At 37.4% G+C, this 27,507-nt stretch overlaps 2 protein-coding genes across 51 annotated transcripts in view; one reads left to right on the top strand and one right to left on the bottom strand.

Moving 5' to 3' along the window:
* CLASP2 (cytoplasmic linker associated protein 2) overlaps nucleotides 1-27,507 on the bottom strand; it is a 274,460-nt gene that overhangs the window by 62,293 nt on the left and 184,660 nt on the right. For 9 of the 50 annotated variants that reach the window (XM_043508830.1, XM_043508832.1, XM_038392172.2 and 6 more), the window contains 5 exons: nucleotides 22,976-23,082; nucleotides 18,785-19,029; nucleotides 15,224-15,287; nucleotides 4,450-4,613; nucleotides 3,800-3,878 (listed from right to left, as the gene is read on the bottom strand). In XM_043508830.1, coding sequence (XP_043364765.1) covers nucleotides 3,800-3,878; nucleotides 4,450-4,613; nucleotides 15,224-15,287; nucleotides 18,785-19,029; nucleotides 22,976-23,082 — 659 coding nt within the window. Of the gene's footprint in view, nucleotides 1-3,621; nucleotides 3,673-3,799; nucleotides 3,879-4,449; nucleotides 4,614-14,823; nucleotides 14,827-15,223; nucleotides 15,288-18,784; nucleotides 19,030-19,507; nucleotides 19,532-22,975; nucleotides 23,083-23,801; nucleotides 23,865-27,507 lie in introns of all 50 variants that reach the window. The other 41 variants (XM_038392158.2, XM_038392174.2, XM_043508818.1 and 38 more) reach the window with 13 other exon arrangements.
* Nucleotides 1-27,507, top strand: part of FBXL2 (F-box and leucine rich repeat protein 2) — a 463,505-nt gene that overhangs the window by 290,902 nt on the left and 145,096 nt on the right. The gene's annotated exons all lie outside the window — the stretch shown is intronic.

Genomic DNA, 27,507 nt, shown 5'->3' with positions numbered 1-27,507 from the left:
GTAACACTGATGATGATCTACACTAATAGTCTATCAACATAGCTGTGAAGGCAGGAACTTTTTAAAGTAACTATTCATACAAAATACGTTGCCACTTTTAACAAACATTCTTCCCAACTACTCACAGTGAAGAATCAAACATGCTGAACTTCATACCTCAGACTGCTCATCTAGTCCACGAGGCCCTGCCCCTGACCTGTCTTTTCCCACCTCCCATTCCAACCCCTTCCCCAAATCTCCACCCCAGCCCCGCCTCCTCCCCTGAGCGTGACGCATCCCCACTCCTCCCTCCTGGAAAGTCCTAAGCGCTGTCAAATGGGGGGGGGGAGGTGGGAGAGGAGAGCTTGGCTGCCGGTGGAGTCAGTGCCTATGGCGGGCCACAGGAAATAACTCTGCGGGCAGCCGTGTGTTTTAGACCCCTGAGTTAAAGCCTGAAGCTACTTCCCCACATGCAAAACAAGCTGAAGTTCTTTGCAACAACTAATTCTCAACTAAAATCAACCACATGATTTAGAGACTCTAAGAAGCCAATGATGTGAAAGTGTTTTCGTGTAGATTTTTAGAAATGTCTGAATTCTCCAACATTCCAGTAGAGATAGGGTTGTATGTATGTGTCACTAGCAGTTTCTACAGGTAGACACTAAAAAACACCAATCTGTTAGTACAAAAAGTTAGTTTGGGTTAAAAGCTCCAAAGCTGCTAAGTGCTTGATTTAAGGATCACTTTTGCATTTATGTTACAGTGTAAGGAAGACAACAGACACTATTAGTGTAGAAAGGGGAATAAGCTAAGTAAATAGTTTTTAACATAAGATGTATATTCAGAGAAACTTAAGGTGGAACACTAAAGTGGGAAAATACACAGAAATCATTCTAAGTGCTATACTTCCTTAAAACAAGAGTCCGCTTCTGTCTTTAGCAAACTCTTAGCTCAACTGATTGAATTTAAGAAAGGTTTTTGTCTTTAAATTTCTTGTGAAGTACTGAAGTTATTCTTTTATTAATCTTATACATTGATTTAATTACTCATTACAGTAACTGGGGAGGAGCCAGATAAATTGAACCACTGATTTATTGACCCTATTTCAATTGTAATCTTGAGCTGATCATTGCACTGTGTTAGATTAGATTAGTTTAGGGAAATAGGAAGTAAATTAATTAGTGACATATCACTTATTTGTATTTGTTTTCTTATTTTTGTAACAAATCCGTAAAAGTATATTAGAGTGGCTCCTCTCTCAAAACTTCAATGTGGGAAAAAAACTTATTTAGAGTTAAAGGTAAATACACTGAATAGTCCTGATCATGTATTTTATTTATTTAATTAAAATCCTGTACATAAGCATGATGTATTTGTCAAAATGGTTCTACATGATTTATCACTGTACCTGCTCAAGTAATATTTGTTAAAAACCTTCATTTTTTCCTTCCAGACATGGACCTGGCCAGTATTTTTTATGTATCTGTCACCTTCAAACGGTATTTCTTTAATACATTGTATGAGAAGCTGAATGAGAAAATACTGTAAAGACACTAGCTGGTGCAAAACCTGGCTGTCTGCCTCCTACTTGGACTGGGTCTGCAGAAGCACATCATTCCTGTTTTCTGGATCCCCCACTGGCTCCCAAGTCTACCTCTGAGGCCAGTTCAAGGCCCTGCTTCTAATTTTCAAAGCCATTAATGGGTCATGTTCCAGCTTCAATAGAAACCATATCGTTATGAACCATGGAGACAGCTGTGCTCCTTTGAACAAAACACAGAACACAAAGTCCAGGACACACAGTGTGTGAGCCAGAGTCAAGGCACTCTTGGCTAAGGGAGATATGTCTGTAAAACAAATTCCAGAAGAGATGAGCTATCCAGAATCTGATCACTAATAAAAGACTTTGAAGGGAGAAGAACTGGGCTCCATCAAGTTCAAAAGGAATCTTGCTATGTCAATCCAATTAACCTTGGGAAGCACTCTGGTACTATGGGGATGGGTACCAGTACAAAATACTAACACAGGTAGGTAGAATCCTTAACACTATTACTATATTATATTTTTGATTACTTCTAATAAATATGCTCTCTGGCTCTTCAGTGATAGTAGTAAGTTTTAGGAAGAAGTTGAGGGGTAGGGAATAGGCTATGATAAGTTCTTGGATTTCTGAAGACAAGATTATTGCCTGTTAACGGCAAACTTTACAAAAGAGGTAATATTTAAAAAATTCTTTCCAAATCTGTTTGAAACTACTCATATTAAGACAATCATTTGAAGCCACAGCTCTAAGAAAGAGGTGGCTTCTCCAGCCAACTTCTATTAGAGAAATCTTATATTTCTCTAACACTGATGAATCTTTATGATAACTGCTCAATATCGGTTCCCTAAATCAGTCTTTTTTTTTTAAATTTCTTCTCTGTCATCAGGAGAATGGTCTTGGCCTTGGCATCCTCAGTCTTAAGCTCTGGCTCCAAGTCTTTAAGGAATTCCACTCTTTGGACCTCATCCTCGTATCAGAAGTCCATGCTTTCTTTCAAATCTACAACATGAGCTTCACAAAAGGGAGCATATCGTGCTTTAGTAATTACATCAGAATTCTATGGAGAAAGTAACTCTCAGCAATCAAGGCATTAGTCTTCCTGCAATAAACCTCTGTCTTAAGAACATGTTACGGAACAAATTGTGTGATTTCATTACTACTTCATTTGTTTTCTTCAACAACTCAGATCACATCATGAGACAGCAGCTGCTGTTTAATACACCACCACAAAGTAATAGTAGTCAAAGTATAAACTGTCCTCAGAGTGAGTATTAGTTTACATTTTACTGTGCTGCAAACAAAAACAAAACAAAAAATGAGGTATTTGCATGTGACTTCAGCCCCACTGTGTACAGGAAAAAAGTGTAATCTTGTGCATTGTTATGTTGCACAACATTCCAAATTGTGTAAAAAATTTTCGTGCAAGATAGAGCAGAAAATTCCAGTTTTGTATATGCTTGTTATTTCCCCAATTTGCCTTATTTGTAAATCTTATTAGGATTTACAGAATTTATACCAAAGTCAACCTTTTCTCTAATTGTACGTCCTACAGAAATCAGTTTTAATTTTAGGTTGTACAACCATTTCTATGTCGACATATTCTTAAGCTGTGAAAATGCGTGCATATATAATGCAACACAATTACTTTTAGAAAAGCTTAACAAATAAAATAATGCACTAAACATAAAAGTAATATGTTTTTGAATGAAAATTTAGGTACATGTGTTAATATTAACATTATTTAAATTTTAAATATGCCCATAACCTACAAGATGAAAGTAGTTTAGGGAAAAATCATCGTAGTAGGGAAATCACAAACATAAAATGAGAAAAGACTTGATAGAGTGAGTTTGCATAACCAGGTTGGTGTTAGGCGGCCATATTTTTGTCGCTTCTGTAGTCACTGAAGTGTGGTCTTATCAGGTTTGTTTTTGCAACAAATGCTCTGACACTAGTATATCACTTGAAATTGAATATCTGCATGCTTAAAGTTTCTTGCAAAGGTTAGTAGCCATAGACGGATGCATACAAATAAAAATGCTCAAACGGTGTAAAGTTTTTACATAGGGTTAAAAAAAGCAATAATGCAGACAAAAAACCTTGGAGCTCCAAAAAGAGCGAAGCTGGTCCTGCAGCGCTGGCTTGACTGTCTGAAAGTTTATAAAAACAAAATCCACCAAGTGAAAACCTTTTTTGCAATACAAATTCAAATAGTAAGAGAAAGCAAATTTCTATCAACAAATATTTAATTTGCAATTTAGACTTGTAAATTCTTACCTTCAAGCTGGGTGTCTGAGTCTGGTCAACAGTGAATCTCATTAAAATACTGAATTGGAGATCGTTTGGAAAAGATTCCCTGCAAAATAAAGAAATCAGGCAAAATGCATTACTTGCATAGGGCATACATTTAATAACTGTAGAGGTGGTCACTCTAACTTAAAGGTTCTATCTATATTAACTACTCAAAACTTCATCTACCTTTCAAACTACAATATATGCCTACCTGTTTTAATTTCTGGGTAGATATGCTATATCATACTTTCAGAAACATTCAGCTAACATAGAAAGAACATATATCAAAAGATCTTACTACTTTCAAGCAATTACATGTGATAACATGTAAGACAGACAAACTTTCTCAACAATGTATGGTTTATTAAATCCAATCCTGCTAGGATGTGCATTTCATAATCTACAAAACTGATTCTGTATTCATCTTTCAATGTTAAGCATTCAAAATGGCTAGGACAATTTGAATTCTTTAAATTAGCTGATATTTAGAAAACCACCATTATTACATTTGTTACATTTTAAAGCCATCAACAGATTCTGTTTTGGGGGCAATATCCTTACAGTACAGTAAGAGATGGGGGAATATACTCTGGTGCCAATCAAAATTGCACACATTTTTGTCAGCAATGTATTACCTTGTGACATCAAGTGCCTTTTGAACTTTTGCTTGTACAGACCCAAGCAAATCAGCACCCATTTTCTTCAACAGCTGTGTCAACAACACAAACAGCCAATCCTGTAGATCTTCTTTATGGACCTGGATGAAGTCGACCAAGGTCTCCAAAAACATGCTGAACACCTAAAGGAGGCAGAGAAGGAAAAAAGAAAGAGGGGTGGGGGGAAGAAAAGGAAACGACATTGACCTGTGTTGAACTCACAAATAATGAAGAAAGCAGTAGGGGAATCAAAGGCAAACAGAGGCAGTGATTTGCAGCCAAGCAGGAAAACAATCTGTCTTGCTTTTCATTGGTCTCCGTGATACAAGAGAATATTGCTATTCAACTTCAGCTGAAGTTTGACAATTAGCTATTCCATGCAGTATCATTGGGTAAAGAAATGTTTACTGTGATGGCTGGCACAACTTTATTTTTTAAATTTAAACTTCTTTCCACTTCAAGCTTTATGTAATTAAGTCAGTTCTACATTGACAATAAAATTGGCTTTTCTTTTTAAAAAAAGCAAAGAGGTCACAGAAAGCTTAATTAAAATATGAGCTGTGGAGATCTGCATCAAGAAAACGCTTGTTCCTTTCCATAGAAGATTTAGAGAATGGAACAGGCTCCTCTGTTCTTGCAGCATTCTGAAACAAATTATTCACACCAGTAGAGGAAAAACTGCAGTACATTTCTGATTATGATGTCCTTTGGAAATATATGGAATGTTAAACTTTCTAAAAACATATTAGCTACTATCTATGACATTTTGGAAGAGTGGTGTTGGGAAGCAAATATTCATGAAAATGATCTATGAGTACATTTATGCTGCATACTGCCCCTCCCACCCCCCATAGCAGCAATTCTCAGAGTCCAGGTCAATTGACTTGGGCTCATGGGGCTCACGCTCCGAGTCTAAAAATAGCAGCACAGATGTTCCCACTTAGGCTGGAGCCTGGGCTCTGTTTAAACTCAGCCAGGATCTCAGAGCCTGGGCTCCAGACCGAGTGCGAACATCTACACTATTTTCAGCTCTATTAGTCCAAGACCTATGAGCCTTAGTCAGTTGACCCGAGCTGAGAATTGCTGCTGCATTTTTTTATCCAGTGTAGATGTACCCTATGTCAATTTGTATATTGCAAACTGCACCAAATGTAAGTGTGTATGACAATTTTTTTTTACAAATTTCTAAACAAAGTATTTTAGGGTTTGGGATTTTTTTTTAAGTGTATGTATATAAAATTTACCGATAGGTGGCATTATTTTTCTTTTTGGGACCTTTCACTAGCTTTTGGATTTACGTGAGCTTATGCTGGAACATACATTTTTCTAGATATACAATTTCAAAGGTATGTATTCTGCCAGAATTCCAGCCTAATCTAGGCCATAACACACACTGCTGCATAAGTTCACTAAAATTACTTTTTAACACCGATGTCATATGGTCATTAAGGTAAATATACTCAACACACTAAGGGTGCAAATCCATATGATTAGTTTACAATTGTCCGTTACTAGGTATTTGAGGCTGGCACTTAATTAATAGGCACTGGATGCCAAATATACATTAAAATTCTCTCAGGATCCTACAGACACCAAACAGTATAATCTTCAGGACTACTTTAAATATTTAACTATTAAAAACCATCTTCCTGTCCCAAATAGGTAAAAGGTTCCTCAAGAGAAAACATTTTCTTCCCACTCTAATATGAAATATTGTAGGGCATATTCTCCTCCCTTCCATCTATTGTCCTTGAAGTTTCTCTTGCTGGGTGAAGGCTGAACATTACTCCAGTGCTGCTCGTGGTCGGGCGGTTACTCAAGAACCATATTAGAAGATCCCCACACCCAGCACTCCTACCCACTGATAATTCCAGGGCACTGAAAACAAGAAAATAAGCTATCAAGCTCAAGACTTGAATTCCGATTCCATATAAGCAATATATAGCACACAGATTTCTGTGTAGGCCATTCTAAATGTGTTTTGCAAAATTATTGTATCTGTACATACAAATCTCCAAACAGTAGTACTGGAAAGTCAAATGATCAAATTATGTCAATTAATCTGCCTGAGTTACATATAACTATAAGCAAACTGGTGGTTTAACAGGGCTTTCCAAGTGCCTTTTCTTTGTCCCAGAAACTCCATTAGATTTGGCTGAAATATCAACTGTTAAAATATCACTATTTCCCTGCTGTCACTTGCATTCTTCAGGAATATTTTGGCAACATGTCAAAATAACAGAACACGAGCATTCTAAGGAGCTGGACCCATGCTGCCACCGCAGCAATGCACACATCCCTGGGAATACCAAAATAACTGTCAAAATAGCTATAGTGGGGAAAAGGGTGGGAAGAGGGCCAAGCTGGTCTCCCCCCAGGCCCAACACAGAGCTCAAGTTGCCAGACTTTACCTTTTTCCTCTTTAAACACAAAACAACAAACCTAGTAAATTACTACAAAAAACTATTTTAAAGAGTGTTACTTCAATTGCAAAGTTGAGCATGCAAAAGTTCGGAAATGTGATATTTAACATCACCTGGGGAATTCTGCTCCCTGTACATATACATTATAATAAGGGTAAAATTGTAATTTGCAATTTTAATAATCCACGGGCCTTAAATTTCTACATGGACTTATAAAAACTCTAGAAAATGGGACTCGGGTGCTTTTGAAAATTTTATCCACAGTCCTTAATTACATGATCCCATACTCCACTCCCCCCACCTCCAGGACCCCTGCCTCAGTGCACAGGATGGATGACCAAGGAGGGTAAATTAAGGGTTTATGATTAACCTTACATCAGGCATTTCCTAACTTTTGAGCATTTAACTTTGGAATCTAAATAACACCCTTAAAGTAGCATTTCTGTTTGTAAATATTATATCTATCTATATATATATCTATATAGGATGTGCAACATGGCTGAATTAAGATTGCTCTTTCAGCTGTAATTTTTGAAACTACCTGACTTCTGAATGTTTGTTTCTCAAACTTAACCGTATGTTAACACTACCTTTTTTTTGTTTTGCATTCTAGAAATTCATTAGTCTATACCAGCTTCCATTGGTCTCAGAAAATGGTTTAACAGCAATGGCTGAACACAACTTTTTTTTTTTTTTTTTTTTGCTAGGGGAAACACAGCCAACCCCAAAAAGGTGTGTTGACGTTGCAGACCAGGTATTAGACACTGTGATTTGGGCATTTATTGATTTGGTGCATTCCCACTACAGCCAAGGGACTAAATAAGGAACACAGCACAGATTAAAACTATTGTTCTCTAAAGGAGGGAGTGCTTCCATGGAAACACTGCCTGCCTTTCCTCATTGCCACACAAAACTGTTGAGGGCAAGAATTTAGCAAGATTGAAAAAAGGAAAGGATACTGGACTTTGCTATTGACAGCAAGAATATCTGGCATTGTCATAGTTTATGATAAATTATAGAAGGGATATTAAATAACATTTTTCAGGGCTTAAGCCAGTATCTAACTATAGAAAAGGATGAAACCTAATGTTGGAGAAAGATTACCACATCTGCCCACTACAAGGTTCTTATACCTTCCTCTGAAGTTCACTGATCACCCTCATAGAAAGGGTACTGGACTAAATGGACCTCAGGTCTAATGCAGTATGGCAATTCTTATGTCCTTTCCAAGGGGATGAATTTTCCTGTTGCTGTTATGGCCCTTCATGACAAAGGGAGGTGAAATTTGCCTCTCCTTTTACCAATGGAGAATTCATCTAGCCCAATTTATTAAATGTGAGGGAAGGGGAAAACTCTGCTAATGTCATGCTTGAGAATTAAATGTACAAAAGGACTTTATGAAGTTATGGTTTCCATAGCAACTATAAATCTGACACCAACACAAATACTTAATATTTTTTACTGCTGTGTACACATCTATATACCATTATATATATGCAGTGTGATAGAGTTAGAATTGCTGGGAAAATTACAGCTTTCAATTTCTTGGCTTTTGTACATTTTCAATTCTCAACCATGATATTACATTAAGTGTTTTGTCTGAGTTTCCTTCCTTAAAATAATAATAAAGAAAAAAAAGAAGAAGCTTGGTTGGGGGGAAAAACTCAGAGAAAATTGTGACTGATCTTTGTGAAGCAAGATCCATGTCTTACAGTGCATGTGAATTTTCAAGTTCTGAAACTGAAGAAATAATGTAAAGATAGTCACAAAATTATTTGCTCTGTCTTACTACTTGTAAATACATATATGTACACACACAATTAAGTTTAAAATCAAGCACACTGTTGCATCAAATGTACTTTCATAAGGATGATGCATATTTCAGTTTGTTGGACGTCATAGAAAAGTAAGAAATTAATTTTACAAGGGACTACTGGAAAAAAGTCAAAATTACTGTTTTATTTGTAGATACCTCTTTTGCTACCAGTTAGCAAAATCTAAATTTGCATATTATAATACTGTCACAGGGTACGCTGGCCCTTTAAGAGGATTCTGACTCAGCCTCAACTGTGCTAGGCTTAGGTTACCTCCCCTAAGAGAAAGGCACAAGGGGTCACCATTAGGGGAGAATCTGACTAGAAACTAGGTTTTCTGTGGAATATTAGGGCAGCCTTTCAGTCAGAGAATATGGAAAAAAAGCTTGCTGGGGAGGTGACAACTCTTCAGAGCTCCCAGGCAAAAGGCCTAGAAGAGAGAACTGCAAGAACAGTACCAGCTTGTTGAGGGACAAGCGTCAGCTGAGAGACCTGCAGGGAGAAAGAAATGTAAAGGATTTAGAACGTTGAGGTCTGTTAGGAAAGGGAAGCCCTGGTAAAGGACAGGAAGAACTTTTAAGCCAAGATGGAGGGTTATGTGGATCTCAAAGCCCATTATAAACCGAATGGACTAAATGAACCCATAAAAGAAGGCTGAAAGATTGTGTATATTATTTTATGGTACTAAGCCACACCCAGAAGAGGAAGCAGTATTGTGAAAACATGAGATACGGTGTTTTGACACGACAGAAGGGAAAACTGAGGCAGGTGCAGGGCCAAAGCCAGACTTCTCTAGACAAAAGCTTTCAAAGGCCTGCAGAAAACAATGGAAGTGTTATGAGCTTCTTAACAAAAAGGTCACAAGTATCTATTATAATGAGAAGTTTAATGCAAATTAAATACAGCGGTCGTTACCAGCTCTCCCTATATAATAGTATTTGTTAATAACAAAAATATTCTAATATTTACATTTAACAATGCAAACAGAAATATGAAACACAACATATATACAGCACAGACAACTATTATGGGAAACCTTAACTTCTGAGTGCTTGATACTCCATCATAACAATTAATTGTCGATTTTTTTTTTGTGGTTTTTAAAGATTAAGAAACTGAGCCAGAAGCTGACAAACTCTGCTTTCTTTGTCACAGGAGCTCATAAATTTCTTGATCTGGAGTTATTTGGTTTGGTGCCTCTTATACTGAAATCTGAAGGCTGAATAAGTTGGTTAAACATTTATATGTTCATAGAGCACCTCAGATTGCCCAAAATAAATGTTCATATTAAATGTAATGAATTATCTTCAAACCTTGTCTTGTCTAAGTCTCCCCGTCTCCCAAAAAATCCTAAAACTAAAAACCCACACACCTCTGAATCTGAGACAAAGCATGGACAATTTGTTTGAGAAACTTATATGAACATCAAAACAAAAGAGTGAGATTAGAGTGGAAGCTGGAATTCAAACTTTAATTATAGTGGGAACAATCCACACATGCTATAGTTTCTCTAGATACAGTCTTTGTTTTCATGATTCAATTTTAAATTCTGAAATCAGTCATCTTAATCACATGTTGATAGTGGAGAAATAAACAGATATTGTAAGAAAAAATAACTATAATTGAGATCTTTCTTTAAAATGAATTAAGTTTCAGATGCGCCAATCACCACAATATAGAACAGGAGTGCATAACCAAATAAGGTCAGTTAATTAGTAGAAAAAACACATCTCAAAACATTACCACGCATAATTCTATATGAATTGCGAAAGGCTTGACACTGCATGAACTCTTTGGGGGAGGAAAAAAATAGAGAAAAAGCGTTAATTTCACAATCATGCAATAAGGTTAGGTTTCCAGCAAATATTGATCCAACTTACTCTCTAAAGAGAGTTCCAACACAGGGGACAGCATGCAAAAAGAATAAAGGGGAAAAAAGATAAAAACACACAAATTAGTTGCCATCAATGCAAAGTTCCTGTATGGAAGAAAAAAAAACACAAAAAATAAAAAAGGTATTTCAAACTTCCACAGTAAATTTAAAATTATGTTTCTAACTGTTCTTAGAATAGTTTGGAAATAAGCAGTTGGTTTGCTCCTGTTTATTTTTTTCCTTAAAACCAATTTTTTTTCCAGAAAAACACCACAACATTAATTTTTCTCTATGCAATTCCTTGTACAGTAACTCCTTACTTAAAGTCATCCCGGTTAACGTTGTTACCTGCTGATCAGTTAGGGAACATGCTCATTTAAAATTTTGCAGTGCTCCCTTACAATGTTGTATGGCAGTCGCCTGCTTTGTCCACTGCTTGCAGGAAGAGCAGCCAGTCGCAGCTAGGTGGTGGGGGCTTGGAACCAGGGTGGACCGGCAGCCCCCCTATCAGCTCCCCGCTCCCCTAAGTTCTCTGTGCAGCAGCCGCTCAACAGGCTACCAGTTGCCAGTCGTTCAGCTGTCCCTCCCTCCCCCGCCCCCACTGCCATGTGCTGCTCCTACCCTCTGCCTTGGTGCTGCCCCTGGGAGCCTCCTGCTCGCTATGCAGAGGGGGGGCTAATGTCAGGGTGTCCCTTTCCCCCCTATTCGTGCCCCCCGCTTATCCCTTCTCCATATGGAGCAGGGTGGGGACAGGACAGGGTTCAGGATGGAAGGACCACATCTGCTGTCTCAACTTCTGGATCTTTTTAAAGGCAATGTACTTAGAGTCGAGTCAGCATACTTAAAGGGCCAATGTGCATCTCTCTCTCTCTCACACACAGGGTATGTGTCTCTGTCTGCCATGCTGTCTCCCCTCCCTCCATTCGTGCTGCCTTGTAGAGCAGGAGTCTCAAACTCAAATGACCACGAGCGCCACATGAGAACTAGTACATTGGCCCGAGGGCCGCATCACTGACCACACCTCCCCTGCTGCCCTGGCCCTGCCCCCACTCCACTTCTTCCGTGAGGCCCCACCCCTGCCCTACCTCTTCCCACCCTTTCCCTGCCCCCATACCAACCCCTTCCCTCAAATCCCCACCCCAACTCCGCCCCCTCCCTGCCCCCAGGGGGTGCAGGAGGGGTGCAGGGTACAGCAGGAGGCTCAGGGCAGGAGGTCAGGGTGCAGGGTGCGGCAGGCGGCTCAGGGCAGGGGGTTGGAGTGTGGGGTGCAGCAGGACGCTTGGCTACAGGAGGAGTTTGGGGGCGGGGGCGGCCCGGCCACTCCGGAAAGCAGCAGAGACCTGGGGGAGGAGGGGCCACAGGGGTCTGTGTGTCGCCCTGGCCGCTCCTCCAAGTATCTCCCCTGAATTTCCCATTGGCCAGGAACGGGAAACCGCGGCGAAAGGGAGCTTCGGGCGAAGTACCTGGAGGAGCGGCAAGGGCAACACACAGACCCCTGTGCCCCCCCAGGTCCTGAGTGGAGTGGCACAGGGGCAAGGCAGGCAGGCAGGGAGGGAGGGAGCCTACCCTGTCCCCGGTGCATGCCGGGCCAGAGCCACTCTAGCTAAATGCTGGAGGGGGTGGGGGGCCGTGGGGAGCTGGGGGACCAGATAAAATAGCGCGGCCTGCAGGTTTGAAACCCCGGTTGTAGAGTGTGAGGCTACATTAACAACAATGTATTAACCCTTGAGGGCTCAGCTGATTGCTAGTTCATCATTTAGTAGTAAGGCATTCCCTGGGAAATTTATCTCCCTCTAAATTCACCACCTCAATCAACCTTCACAATCATCATTGCTGTGTACAGTATTAAATTGTTTGTTTAAAACTTATAGTGTGTGTGTGTAGTTTTTTGTCTGGTGAAAACAATTCCCCTGGAACGTATAACCCCCCTATTGACATTAATTCTTATGGGGAAACTGGATTCGCTTAACATCGTTTCGCTCCAAGTCGCATTTTTCAGGAAGATAACTACAACGTTAAGCGAGGATTTACTGTACTTGGTTAAAGATGTACTGGAACTCATTAAAAAAATTAGACATTCACACCTTTACATACTGTAGTTATAATAATTCCTGTAGAAGCTGGGAGAAAAACCCTTTGAAAAGATTTTATATGGTCACCTCACATATAAATATAAAAAACCTAATTGTTCATTAACTTTTTGATGCTTAAAGTTGGGGTATCCTGCTGTGAAATGCGCTGCTGGACAATTTAATGGTTGATAATATCCAGTGGTGGCAACAGTGTCAGTGATTGGAACTAGGGGTTAATTGTAAATATTTTTAAGTCACTACTGTACAGTTACAAACTTTGGTTTAGTTATAATATGGATGATACCTCAGTTTACAAAACAAAATGTATTATATCAATGTGTCCAGTAAACATGAAAAGAAGAGACATATTATATACATATGGAACACGATAATTCTTTATGACATCTCAGTGTCTATTTTAAAGTAATCTTCATTCCAAAAAAGATTTCATGCATGCTTATGTCGTCACTTCTGGTTTTTTTGTACATTCTTGTCATGAAATAATTTAAATGCTATATTTGGCATATACAGTTTCAAGCTGGAATACTTTTAATTTTGCATATTTTGCAAAGGAAAGCAAGTTTTTAGTATAAAGAAAATTTTCAGGCATAGTTCAATATACGAACTGATGTAATGTTTGTAATCCAGCAGCCAAACTCCTATTAACTAGCTTCCAAGTCAAATAGTGACAAAAATCAGCAATATGCCATTTCATCAACATTGGTATATTTATGGAGTTTAAATAAATGCTCTAGAGATCGATATTGCTAAAAGAAAACTGTATATGCATGACCAAGCAAAATAATGCTTAAGCTTACACAAGATGCTTATCTCATACATTTACCACTTTGCTTCAGCAGTACCCACCACCATTATCGATCTCCTGGAATTCTGTATTTTTCAGTATTTTGGGGGGGGGTGTCATTCTCTCTTCCTCCCCTCTTCTACTTTGGGCTGTTCACTTGATCTCTCTGGGGCATCTATTCTTAAACTTTTCCCCTTTTCATTGCTTCCTCCTCTCTTGACTTACTATGATCCTCAAGGCCTTTACGCTTCACATTCTCATGTGTACCCCAAAACTCCCAAATTTCTAATCTTGCCACAGGTGGCTACTACTCTGCCTTATCCGTAAAAAGAGCAAACAGCAGACAAACTTTGACAAGTTAATTTGGTGCTTTACTGTTACTTTAAATTAGTCAGGATTTCAGTACAGTTAACATATCACCCAGTTCTGAAGGTTTATCAAGTGTACATTAACATTTTTATAGGCATTTTTCAGTATTCTATTAGCAGCAGCCATCAGTTGACACATTTATAGTAGAGTTGTAAAATACGGAGATGAACTACTTTCTGTTTTGCTGTGAAACTTTATGAGTGTTTTGCTATCACTTAATCAATACTGATAGATTGATAGAAGTTATCTCAGACAAAATGAGAAACTTTCAATAGGCAGAATACCTACAATTCAAGATAAGTCCTAAATTATAAATAAACATGAAGTTTTAAAAATGTTTTATATTTATTTTCATATCAGCAACTGTACTGCTATGCCCAGTTGTCTGAGATATTTCACTTTAAGTTCATTAATGGAGCATTAAATAAGGCACAATGGTCCATCCACTTGAGAGAGAGAGAGAGAGAGAGAGAGAGAATGCAAACAACCAAAACGGAAAATATAACCCACAAGTGGAGATTCAGTAAAATAAGCTAGTTAAAATTGCTCTTAGAAACACAAAAAAAAAAAATTTAAATTGTTATAGTGTCATCCTGATTTATGAGGTACTGGTTCATATTTACCTTGTAAAAAGTCATATAATGTGAACAAAACATGATATTGTTTTATTATTGATAGCAATATATTCTTTACGTGCATTTTACTAAATATTAATAACCATATAAACTATCTGTAGAGCCTTAATTTCCAACCAGTCATTTATGAATGAGAAAAAAGGAATACACACACTGTAATGCATTATCACTCAAAAACATATAAGCTAGAAAGCATCTGAAATATGCATTTGGTGTTGCTAATCAGCCTCATTTTGTACTATTTAACTGAAATATTTCTTGCATCAGATAAACTCAATATATTCCTGAATGAGAATCACTTTTCATTTTACCTTTGCAAGAAACATTATGAGCTTATAAGAACATTTAATAATGTTGAACACTCTCTAAACGTTGAATAAATTTCTATTTACGTACAATAAATTAGTATTTACTTCATCTCAAATATCCTGTATCAATAAAAGAAAAAGAACTTGTTTCAAATCTCAAATTAAGTGGATCAAGACATCAGTTTCCTTACATTCTACCAATTAACACTATCAGTGAAAATTAAGAACACATACCTATGCCTCACCACCTGTTTGCAAAGAGCTCCTAAATAACTCATATGACTACCTCTCACATTTCAACGCTTATAATACACCTTTATGGCAAATACTTTAAGTTTGCAAATGAATACTTACTAATATTTACAGAAATTGTTCTGTAGTATTAATCTACAAGATTTCAATATGCTGACTACAAGTAAACAGAGGAATATCAAAAGAAAAAAATAAAACATACCTTGCTATGAGGGTCAGCAAACATCCTTGTGAAGATTTCACACAATCTTTTCAATTCAACGCGACTGTTAAAATGATGTAACAATTAATTAGTCAACTATGGGCTACTGTAAGGAATTCTTTTAAAAGGGCACAGGCTGGATACTTTAAGCCCAAAGTTCAGGTTAAGAGGTTTTGAAAAACCACCTTTTCAATAGAAATATTTCATTTTTGCTTAAAATCGAATTTGAAGTTTAACTTCAATTTAAACATTCTTATGCACTATTTGCAACCAAATAACATAGCATTGTACTAGTACAGAACAACCAGTGAAACTAACTACAAGCCAAAGTGAAAGTGGTAGTTATTAAACACCTCAAATAATAAGTCATTTTAAAATTTTCAGTTTTAATAATCTAATGTTAATACAGATAACATTTATTTTTAAATATGACTTAATCTAATAATGTCCCTTTATAGTAACATTTATATAACGTTATATAACCAAAACATTGTTTAAATTTCCACTTATGACAACTAAAATATGAAACGGAATATTTAGAGACATTCTTAGTCTTTAGGGATATGTCTACAAAGCAGCTAGGAAGGTGCTTCCCAATGCAAGTAGACAGACATGAGCTAGTTCTGCTTGAGCTAGCATGCTAAAAATAGCAGTGTACCCACGAAAGCGATTGGTGGAGGCTCAGGCTATCCATTCTACATATCCAGAGGGATAGGCAGCATTGTACTGTACTCAAGTGGTGAGTCCAAGCCACAGCCTGGCCCGCTGTGGCCATTCTGCTATTTTTAGTGCGCTAGCTTGAACGGAGCTAGCGTATGTCCGTCTACCCGTGCTGGGAAGCACCCTCTCAGCAGCTGTGTAGATATACCCTAGAAGTATCAAATAGTTTCTGCTGAACACAGGATTGCATCTCCAGTTGACACAAATTAAGACTCCACAGATTAGAAATTTTTCTGTCTTGAGGAGCTCTTGGTTTAAATTTTGTCTCTAATGCTATTAAATAAGGACTTCTATCACTATTTATTATTTCTTTAGTGCCACCAATAATTTCAACACCGTACAAGGTTCCCAGATAAAAATTATGTTAAACTAGAACATATATCAGTAATTTAAAGATAAAAATATTACAGGGATGTTGTAATTATCCCCCATATAAGCAATACAAACCCAGGAAAATAAGAGTTAAGAGTAAATTTAAAAGAAATCCAAACATGTAAAGGTATGGGAATGCTGTTAAGTAAACAAAAAAACCTTAACTCTGCTTTGTAAAGGTATCATTGTGATGACTAACAATTATGAATAGTGCATTACAGTCCCAGATTAAACTAAATTGATTTTTAAAGACATCAGATAATTTTTTTAAATGCTTCCATCATGGTGTCATGACAAGGCAGAGATAAGGTTGTTGGGGTGCTTCAACTGTGTATTTACATATTTTAACATGTTTGGATTTCTTTTAAATTTAATCTTAAATCTGAATCTCTTAAGTTTCTACTGCTTGTTTTTTGGGATACTTGCATGTAATGTTTTTCCTTACATTACTAATATACAGTCAAACTTAACTACAATTTAATCTAAGTTCTTATCTATGATTCACTTTAAAAAAAACCCTTCATACTTGCACACTAAACAAAAAATCCCACGAATAGTGTTAACCATGTGGTATTTCTATTGATTTGAAGATTTGCAGCATAACCCCAAGATGTATATGTTATTTAAACTTTTCTGACCAGATTAACCAGCATGCACTGGATGCCTTACTCACTTTGGAGGAGCACAAAAAACAGACAGAACATACATACGAACTTTTCCCTCCTTCCTGTCCTTTCCCCAATTTCCCCTTTCTTCTATGCTCCAAATTCCCCTGCACAGCACCCCTCAATATTTCCCCTCCTGCTCTCCTTGTTGAGTAAATCTGGTACAAGGGTATTTAAACATTTTTTTTTTTTTTAAGACTAACAGTCTCTTTTGCCATTATTTTTCACAACTGAGCATTTCTTCTTTAACAGGAGCTAAAGAATAGTGTTCTTCTATAAATAATTTCTTAAAGATATGCCCTTTTCAAAATCGCTCCCATCTTCTATTGTACTCAATGAAACAACCGCCACAGCTGTCCTAAGCTGCCCTTTTGAAGTTACCACTAGCTCCCTGAAAATAGCATAGTGTAGGCCTAGCTTGACAGAAGTAACTTGTGTCATTTCTTAGTGGGCATGATTGGGAAGGTGAATGGAAAGTTAAGTTGTAAACAGAGGCTTGACAAGCAGTATGCTGGAGTCAGGATGACTATGCTAGATAAAATAAGCAGCAAAACCCTAATGCTAGTGACAATGGACAAGATAAACCTGCAATGTGAAGATCATGTCCTGCATGAACAGCACATGGACAGAACGTGCTGTACAGGGAATGGTTCCTGCAAAATAACCAAGCCAAGCCAAAAATATGTGATGTGATGTAATGTATAGAAAATGCAATGTAACATGTACATGTATATAAAAGAAGAGGTTTTCTGTGTAACTCTGGATGTGTGGTATGCCCTAAATCCAAACCCTATGTTTGAGTCTGATTAACTCAGTGTAGCTTTGCTGTATGCCAAACACAGGAACCTGAGCGACAAAATCTGGTGTCAAACTGAGCGATTTGGATCCCAGAGAACTGGATGAAGTGTTCTCCCAGAACTAGAGAAGGTGTTCTGGATAAGCCAAGTGGAAACACTTTCAGAGGAAATCCCAACACATAAAAATCCTCACTCTTCTGTGAGGGTAGCTTGGCTTAACTCCCCATTCTGAGCAATGGGAGATGGTGGCCATTTCCAGAATTTCAACTCTCGGTAGTTTAAGAGTATTGGGATGAGGGACAAGGATCTCTGGTACTTATTTCACAGGTAAAAGGGCTTAAAACATGTTTCCTTCCTTGTTTGAGGCCAGTTTTTGCAGTTTCTTCTGTGTCTGCAAATACCTTGTCCTCCTCCTTGCTAAAAGAATTTGTCACTGGTTAATTTTACACAGTTCATACCGTTTGATTTGTGTTAATCTAATATCTAGATCTACAGTCACAGGTTCCTCCAGGCTATATCAATGAAAGACATGGACCTTGCTCTGGGCATCCACAGATGTGTATGCCAGGAAAGTAGCAGCTAAGGAAATCTTACTTTGGATAAAGTCAACATTTTCAGCAAGTAAAAACTTTAGGTTTTTTAGCTGTGTTTCTGAAAAATTGTCCCAAGAAAGCAAAAATGAGATACTGTTTTTTTCATGGTGATACGTGATGCACCTAATCTTATAAATATAATACATACCAAGAAACTGATCATCATCATTTTTGCCCATTTACAGGATAATGCAAAGAGATCGCGCAGAAACACTGCAATCTGCATTATTTATTCAGAAGAATATACTACTTTGCTTATTTCAGTAATTTGAAATTCCAATTCTACTTGTAATACAATGAAGGCTACATCGACACATAAAGCTGACAGGGAAAATGAGCGTCAGCTGCAAAACAGTGACCCTGCTCCTCCCCGCCTGCACAGGAAAACTGTTCTTGTGTAAGAGATTTTCTTACCTTAAAGTCCTCTGATTTTTTAATAAATTCTGTAGACCTAGAAGACCTTCTTTTCTTTCTGACCAGTTGGAGCTAGCACAGCGATTGAGGACCTCTGCCACATCTTCTGTCTGCCGCATATATGTAGGTATGCTGCCATTGCGAGAGCTGTATGATCTTTCTGAACAGGCACTGGATGCATCACTGTTGGCATCATCATCGGAGTACATTCCATACGACTCGTACCTCCTTCGTACAGGCTTTTTCTATCACATACAGACTCCCAGATTAGCAATGATCACAAAGAGGTGTCAAACTTTGTATTTGCACAAACTTAGATCTATACAAAGGCTAACACCTTCACTGATCACCTGCATTGACGTTATGGCTCCAATTTCATTGTTCTACAAGTCAAGCAACATTAATATCTTAACGCCAGATTGATTATATAGAATTCCAAAAGTAAAAATGAAGCAAATAGCACGACAGGTTATCCACCTCATCAATTTTCTTCTGCATAAGTTTTACTAGTGAATAATACAAATATTTATCATAATAAAGGGAGAACAGAGATACTGAAATTTAGTCATGTCACTCAATCTTACACAACTTCAAACAATATCAAGTTTAAAATGACATTTTCTATTACTTCTTTACTTATATTTAGTTTTGTATAATCTTAGTACATACTATATTAAAATGTTAAACTATCAGAAGTAAGGGGAAAACAGTGGATTTCTATACCTTAGTCCGTATGTCTCCTAAGAGCTGATAGCAGTAAATTATTAAAGAGAAACAGAGAAATTGAGAACATTGAGGGTAATTGCCATGTACTAGAACTATAATTAATTTTCATTATGGTATCACCTGTCAGTAGAAACAACAAGTTTTTTTTAATATATTGAAGACAATGGCTATTAGCATGTAACTTTATTTATTCTTTGCCCTCACTATTGCTGATATAAAATATGTAACACTGCCATATCATGCATTTCCAATAAGAAATTTTACCCCTTCTATACTTTTCCAGAAAAATACATCATAATATAATTTTTTAGGTCTTCACAAACGAAGATAAGACACAAACTTCCCTGCTTAAAGCTTTCTGGCTCTCTTATACAATGGTAATTCATCTTGAGGACCCTATTATGTACAGTCAACTATCTCAGCACCAACCAAACAAATGTTCCTGGTTTTGGTATTTTTTGTCAAAATGTTTTCCCCCCCTTTTTCTATTGTGAAAGTTTTCTGACCAGCTCTGCTCTCAGCATCTGGAACCTTCCACCCAATTCTGGAAATGCAAAGACTCCCTATAGAAGCAAATTACTAGAATGCCTTATAAGAAGTAATTTTAAAAAACAAAAACAAAAAACAACAAACACCCTCCTCCCCCCCAAAATAACCAAAACAGGCCAAGGGATCGAGAAAAACAGACTTATCATCCTAGAAGAAAAAAAACATACCTCTGCAAAAGAAACCTGCTATCCAAACTATGAATCAGAGGTGTGTAGTAAGAATCCTGGTTTGTTTGTTTGGTTTTTTTTGGGGAGGGGGGCTTATTAATTAACAAGTTATTTCGAACATGTAAAGAGCCATGTGAATCACGTGATCAAGCTCTGCAGAGTTACTTCTTTAAATTCAACTGATCCATGATAGCCCAAAACAGTTGCCAAATAAACAGGAACACAATAAACCTGCCTCGCAATTGAAATGGTAGTGTAGCAGTTTTGTGGGGTGGGGGGTGAATTAGGTCCATTTACTTTACAAATATTTTATATTTACAAATAGATGTCATAACACTGGAGTTCTACCTTTTCAAGAACCTGAAGAGGGATAGACTCCTGTACTGCATCAGAGCAAAATAAACTCAGAGCCAGATTCTCATCCAAATGGATAGTCACTACCAATCAGAGCAAGACTGGGGACCACCCATACCAGGGGTTTTGCTACAAGAGGTTATGGTGGATAGACGTACAGATGACATTTCCTTCTCCAGTGGCTGGAGAGGCATTCCTTATTAGTGTGATCTCCTAGTACCAGAAGCACAAAACTGGTAGTTTCTCATTCAGGTGGGCAGCCTTCTAAAACCTCATGAGTGAAACAGTAGCAGAAGACAAAATTCAGGAACAGACATTCCCATCACACACATGGACAGACTGAATCTTAATTGTTCTTATCCATAAAGTTTTGCACTAACAGAAGTACCTGACAGTTTCTGAGTGCAGATAGCCAGGATTTACCAAACTGTCAGTCACATCCTGAACAGTTTTGCTTGACAGGATTTCAGATGCAATGGAGGAAGGGGAGAAAATTTTCTTGACTTCTATCTCAGCCAAGGTACAGGTATAGGAGTTTTAAAAAGCTATGATACAATAACTTTGACTCAGAGTGGTTTCTGCCAACCTATGTCCTCCAAACATTTAATCTATAAAGCACAATGACCGATGAAAGTAATGGACAAGAAGAAACAAAGCAAGGAGTCACTTAACTGATGACTATGAATGTAAGTGGTGTACTACAGGCCCTCGACAGAATGGGATTTCAATGCAAATTATTTTTCCTTTGAGAACTCAAAACTGGATCCAACAGTATTTAAAGGCCTGCAGTTTGTTTGCACATTGGTGCTGGTTTTTTTAAATAGCATTTTAAACAATTTGTCTGCCATAAAACTGTGGGTGTTCCATACAGCAGTTAGATACCTTGGCAACAGGTGCCTTAAATACTTATCAACGTGCTAAATACCAATTTAAGACAAAACACAGTAGACCTCCTTTGATTTCAGGTTAATCTGAATTTGAACATTTGCTAATGTGAAATTAAGGCTAACAAAATACAGAAACAACAACAACAAAAAAGTAAAATATGCCTAGACCAGACTTGATTTAACAGAGGAAGAAAGTAAAGAAAATCCCTTCAAAATATTAAATCAACTTTTTATTTTTGGGTGGTTAAAAATATCAAAGAAAGGTAAATAAGTGGGACTGGTTGGAAATTCACTAATGGAACTTCTTTCATCAGAATGTGTCAATTAGTTGAAATTGAGACATCTGTGGGACTGTGTCCATTTTGTTAACATTCCGATGGAAAATCAGGCACATTTCCAATGGAAACCCACTGACCTGTTTTTCTGCCAACTTGTTTGCTGGACTCCTTGGCAACCCAGCTGAAGATAATTGTGGAGCCCAGACTTCCATGCTCCTGGCTCCCAGGCTTGCAGCTCTTTGGCAGCTCCCGCTAGCTTACCTAATGGGGCACTGCAGAGCTGGGGCCTCTTGAGGAGGTGAGCTGCCAGTTCCCTGTCTGACTGATTCACTACCTGGCCAGCTCCCCACAAAATATTTTAAGTTTTTTTTACCCAATTCTGCTATAGAATGGAAATTTTTTCAAAATCTAGCATTCTCCATGGAACAAAAATCTCAATGCTGCTTAGCTCCAGTAAACAGGTTCTTCATTTTTTGTATAACTGGCAAAATACATTTAGATACTAGAAAGCATATGATAAATATGACGTTACCAAATTTATATGCATATATATTTATTTTCCTGTTGTGTTGTGCTGATCTACAAGGTAAACAGGTGTCCTATCATCCATGTTTTAATAGGTTTAAAGTTGTGGTATCAATTTGACAGTCATTATCATGGCAAATCCCAAACGGATCTCCTTGCAGACTGAGTACTATGTGGATTGGTAAACTTGACAATAGCTGGGATATAAAACTATAGCCAAGTCAGTCTTCGAATCACAAGTCTGCCTTTTGTTCTACAGAGTTACAATGGCAGAACAACTTAACTTTCAACATTTGTTTTTATTTTTTAAATTTCCCTAGTTAACATAATTCTGAGCCAAGACATAGAAAATGGAAACCAGACCCAAAGAATCTACAATCTAGAGAAGATATTGGAACAGTTTCAGATTTTGGACACATCACTAATTTGCTTGTTCAGAGCTTTAGTTTTTATTCAAAGGGAAACAAATTTCAATCACTCGTCTTGTATTACACTAGCTGTTCATGCCATCATTTAATCAAAATTCCACTTCAATGAGCTAGCTCAGGTAAACAAATGTAATTTCAAACCTAAGGAACTAAACTGCTTCACAGTTCAGAATGCATATAAACACACATAAATTGTATATTATATATATATCTACATAAGTGATCACACAAGTCAAAGTTTATAGTCTACTTAAAATGATAAATGGAGGATTCTTACCAATGCATCTGCTACTGCTTCTTCTACATCAGAACCTGTGTTCAGAACTCTCATAGCACTAACCGATGATGACAATCTACTTGACTGACTGATCCCAAAACCTGTACCTGTCATAACAGAATAAGAAAATAATTGAAATTTCAATCTGAATTGCAACATGGAAAATAGAATTTTAGTCACTTAAAAAAACCCAACCAGAAGGATAGTAACTGACAAGTGCTCTCATCTACTTCAATTCTTTTTTTAAATTTTCAGTTAAATGAAATTATGTGGCAATTATTTGATTTGTATTTTTGCAGCAAAAGAATGGGAAAAATACACTAAAATTAATCAATGATTAAATAGAATGTCTGATAAATATTTGTACTATGAGAGAAAGGAATCAAGAGACTCAACTGAGGCGTTGGGACTGCACTATAGAGCTATTTTTCTTTTGAAGAGCACCTGTTAAAATATATCAATCATTTTGGGTTTTTTTAATTATTTTTTTAAATAAAAAGCAAATATAAAAGGAGGGCTACCAACAGCGCTATGTTAGAGAACTACATGCATAAAAAGTGCTACAAATACCAAATAATAAGAAACTAAAATAAAGTACATCTGACAGTAAAAATAACTGTAAATACATTATTGGGGGGGGGGCACAGAGGGTTGACCTTGGGAAAGAAAAGCTTACAATATGTACACATCTACCTTGATTATCAAAAACACAGAACTCAAATTAATGTAAATAATGTTTTTTAAAAATGGATTGTAAGGAAAACCAAATGGGAAAAAATATCCAGGATGACTGCACAGATGACAGCAAAGTGTACTCATCCTTCACCTGTAGCCCCATATACTTCTGGGGTGTAGAGGGCACCAGTAGATCTGGAGTGATGCCTGGAAGCTGCAATAACAGGATCATATAAACCCTATCTATTATCATGGAAGTGAGATACAGTGATAACTGTACAGATAAAGAGAATACTTTTTAGGAAACAGATGTAGCAATACTGCATGAAATAGAACAAATTAACAGAGAAAACATGAAAAAGTTTCAGAAAACAAGTCCCTCAACTACATAATAGTGGCTTATTGTACAGAAGCCAAATCATGTTGCAGAAAATTAAAAGCAAACATTCCCTTTTTTAATTCAAAGCAAAACACACATATACACCCCTATATGACCCTTTCAAAACAGCTCACTGAGTCTGTATCTTAACAGCAAAGTTAACTTGACTTGTCTACCCTGAAGGGCCTAGCTTGAATGACAGCAGCCACACTGCAAAATAATACTTGAGCTGCACAGACTAATTAGTTTACTGCACAGAGTTATTGTATGAACATCTGACAAGTTGTGCTAGCTTGAGCTGTAGCTTATATCCTGGAAAGGCTAGCTAACTCAATTTAAAAAGTACCACTAGGCTCAAATTAATGTTTTTTTGGTGCCTGGATAAAAAAAGTGATTTAAAAAGTGTTGTGGGTTTTTTTAAAATAAATCATTTTTAATTTAATTTTAAAAAATAAAGTATTAAAAATAAACCTTTCTAAAATTAAATTTGAAAATAAAACCTCTATTAAGGCCTAAATTTACAATTATTCTACTTAAATAAATAAATATATGCTATATCAATTAGTCTCTTCAAACTTTAATGAGATTAAAGAGTGCTGCTTTTTAAATTACATTTAGAATCAGGTGAAAATATCTTTAATTTCTGAAGTCAACTCAAGTTTAATAAGTACGTCACAATGTCAAGTACTGAATTAAGGATCTGTATTATTTTCAGTCTTTACAATGTATATTGGTATAGGTTGAACCTCTCTAATTCGGCACTCCCTGGTCCAGCAACATCCGTGGTCCGGCACAGGCGCCGACTCCGTGGGTGCTCCGGGGCTGGAGCACCCACGAGAAAAAATTAGTGGGTGCAGAGCATTCACCAACGCCAAGCACCAAGTTCTCCTCCCCCCCTCCGCTCTTGCGTGCCAGTGGCCCCATGCTTACCAACTCCTCCTCCTCCTCCCTCCCAGCGCTGACAGAGCACCGCAAACAACTGATTCACAATGTTCAAGCTTCAGGAAGGACCTGGGGTCGGGGGCTGGGACCCGGGGAGAGGGGTTAGGACGGGGTGGGCAAACTTTTTGGCCAGAGGGTCACATTGGGGTTGCGAAACTGTATGGAGGGTAGAGTAGGGAAGGCTGTGCCTCTCCAACCAGCCTAGCCCCCGCTCCCTATCCGCCCCTCCGACTTCCTGCCCCAACTGCCCCCTTCAGAACCCTGACTCATCCAACCCCCCCTGCTCCTTGTCCCCTGACTGCCCCTGCCCCCAAATCCCACTCCCTATCTAACCCCCCCGCTCCCTGTCTCCTGACTGCCCTGACCCCATCCACCCCCCAACAACCCCCCTAGACTCCCACCCCAATCCAACCACCCTGCCCCGACTGCCCCAACCCCATCCACGTCCCTTGACAGGCGCCCCTCCCACCCGCTTGCTGATTTAAATAATGAATAAAATCTGTTATTTAAATCAATCAGTCCTGGTATGGACAGGACTCAAGTTACGGGTAACATTCCCCCCTTATAACTTTACTGTGAAGACAAGCCCCCTTAGTATGCAATAGATGACATTTTTTCATTGTAATTTTTGTAATCCACTAAGCAATGTCTAATATATTTTGTATCAACATAAATATGCTTATGCTTATGAAGTATGGTTTCTTCTCCCCCACTAACTGTATTACTGGATGCTTGGTTCTTTGGCAATCATATGCCAGCATACTTGACTAGACCTCAACAGGAAAAAAGACAACAAAAAATTAATGGCAGTGACATATGCTATCTGCAGGGCTTTGAACACATGCAATAGTGGGACCAATCTCTCTATAATCTTCCACTGAAAATTCAATTCTTCCACTCAAGATATGAATTAAGAGTTCATAATATCACTAGGAATTCTATTTAAAACAACCTCTCTCTCCACAAATACATAAAGCAAGCAAGCCAAAAATATGCTAAAATATGGCTGTAACGTATTATAACAGGTAAAGGTGATTTTATTCCACAATCTTTTCTTCAAGAGTGTTCTTTGTACTCCTGATATTATAATGGACCATCTCGAATTACTTAATTCGGTTATTATTCTACCAAATTTTTGAAGATTTGTTATAATGATAAATGTTGAAAAGGACTAAAAAATCATGTACTTTCTGGTCAAAAGAAGTTAGAAGGCAATCTTGAAAAACATAAACCTTTAAAATTAACTGTATATAATAAATCAATAATCACTTGTTTCTCAGAGAGTGAATTAAAATAGGTGCTCCCCCCTCACTTCTTCGATATCAGCATCTGTAATCCCACTGTGATGTGGGATTACAAAAAGGTTTATACATAGAGATGGAATAAACTTGAGACATTACACAAACAAAATATTCTTTTTTGGGAGACATTAACAACACTCTACAGTTGTAGAAGGGTTATATGTAAAACTGTCACATACATTATAAAAGAAAACTAATCACTGAGACAATTGATTTACTTAAATCTACGTTCCATTGGAATCAGTGGAAACTTCGAGAGAATAAGGTCTGCAGAATTATTTAAAGAAATACATTTTTGACAATAGACTAATTATATGGAATAAGACAAACTGGCTTAACTAATCACTAGGGAAATTTGAAAACAAAAATCAGGAAATAGAAAGGTAAGAAGTCCTGTAATATTTATTTCAGGAACAGACATTTTTACTAAATCTTGATTTCCATAGAGGTTATTCTACATTCTTGATACAAGCAAGAGATACAACCTACTCGTGGTATTTGGCATCTGCACACAGAGGTTAAAAACTTCATTAACAACAACAGAAATAGCATTTCAAGTAACAGCTCTCCCAGTAACCGAATGTCTATCATCATCATTATAGAGTTATTTTAATAATGATGTCTTAAAAATATGGAGCATTTGGCTTGGCATAACATGTCAATTATATACAACATGCAAGCAATTAAACTGTTCAAATTCAAGCTGCAGAGTAGCAAAAGCAGGATAGAAGTATCTGAAAACACTCTGCTTTTTGAAAACATATATGTAATACACCACAGAACATTAATATGCATCAGTTGCATATTAATAAAGAGTTGACTAGTGGATCCTATGTAACTTGCTCATTTCATTAGGTTTCCTGATTAAAAAGCATCTGGTTAAATTAGCATCAGATACTGAGACAATTTCCATTTATTTACCCAACCCTTTGCCAGTAAAAATAAGGCTGACAGGAGCAAAGGGCCTTAACAGCCCAAAATAAAGATCAGACTTTCAGATGCTAATAAGGAACATTTGCCTCAATTTGAAGTTGAAAATAGAGTAAAGATCTTAATATTTTGGGAGTGAGCTGAGGAATTGGAAGCAAGGTATCTCTGCTGTAGACTATACTGAACTGGGAAGAAATAAAGAAGGAACTAAAAATCTATTATAAATTCATACAAAGTAGGTAAATTTCAAATAGAACCTTCAAGGGATACATTTTCTACCTTACAGAAGGAGCTCAAAACCAACT

The sequence above is a fragment of the Dermochelys coriacea genome, chromosome 2 (genome assembly GCF_009764565.3).
Source record: "Dermochelys coriacea isolate rDerCor1 chromosome 2, rDerCor1.pri.v4, whole genome shotgun sequence".
Lineage (NCBI taxonomy): Eukaryota > Metazoa > Chordata > Testudines > Dermochelyidae > Dermochelys > Dermochelys coriacea.
The sequence above is the reverse complement of the archived record's forward strand: the minus strand, read 5'-3'. Positions and strand labels throughout refer to the sequence as shown.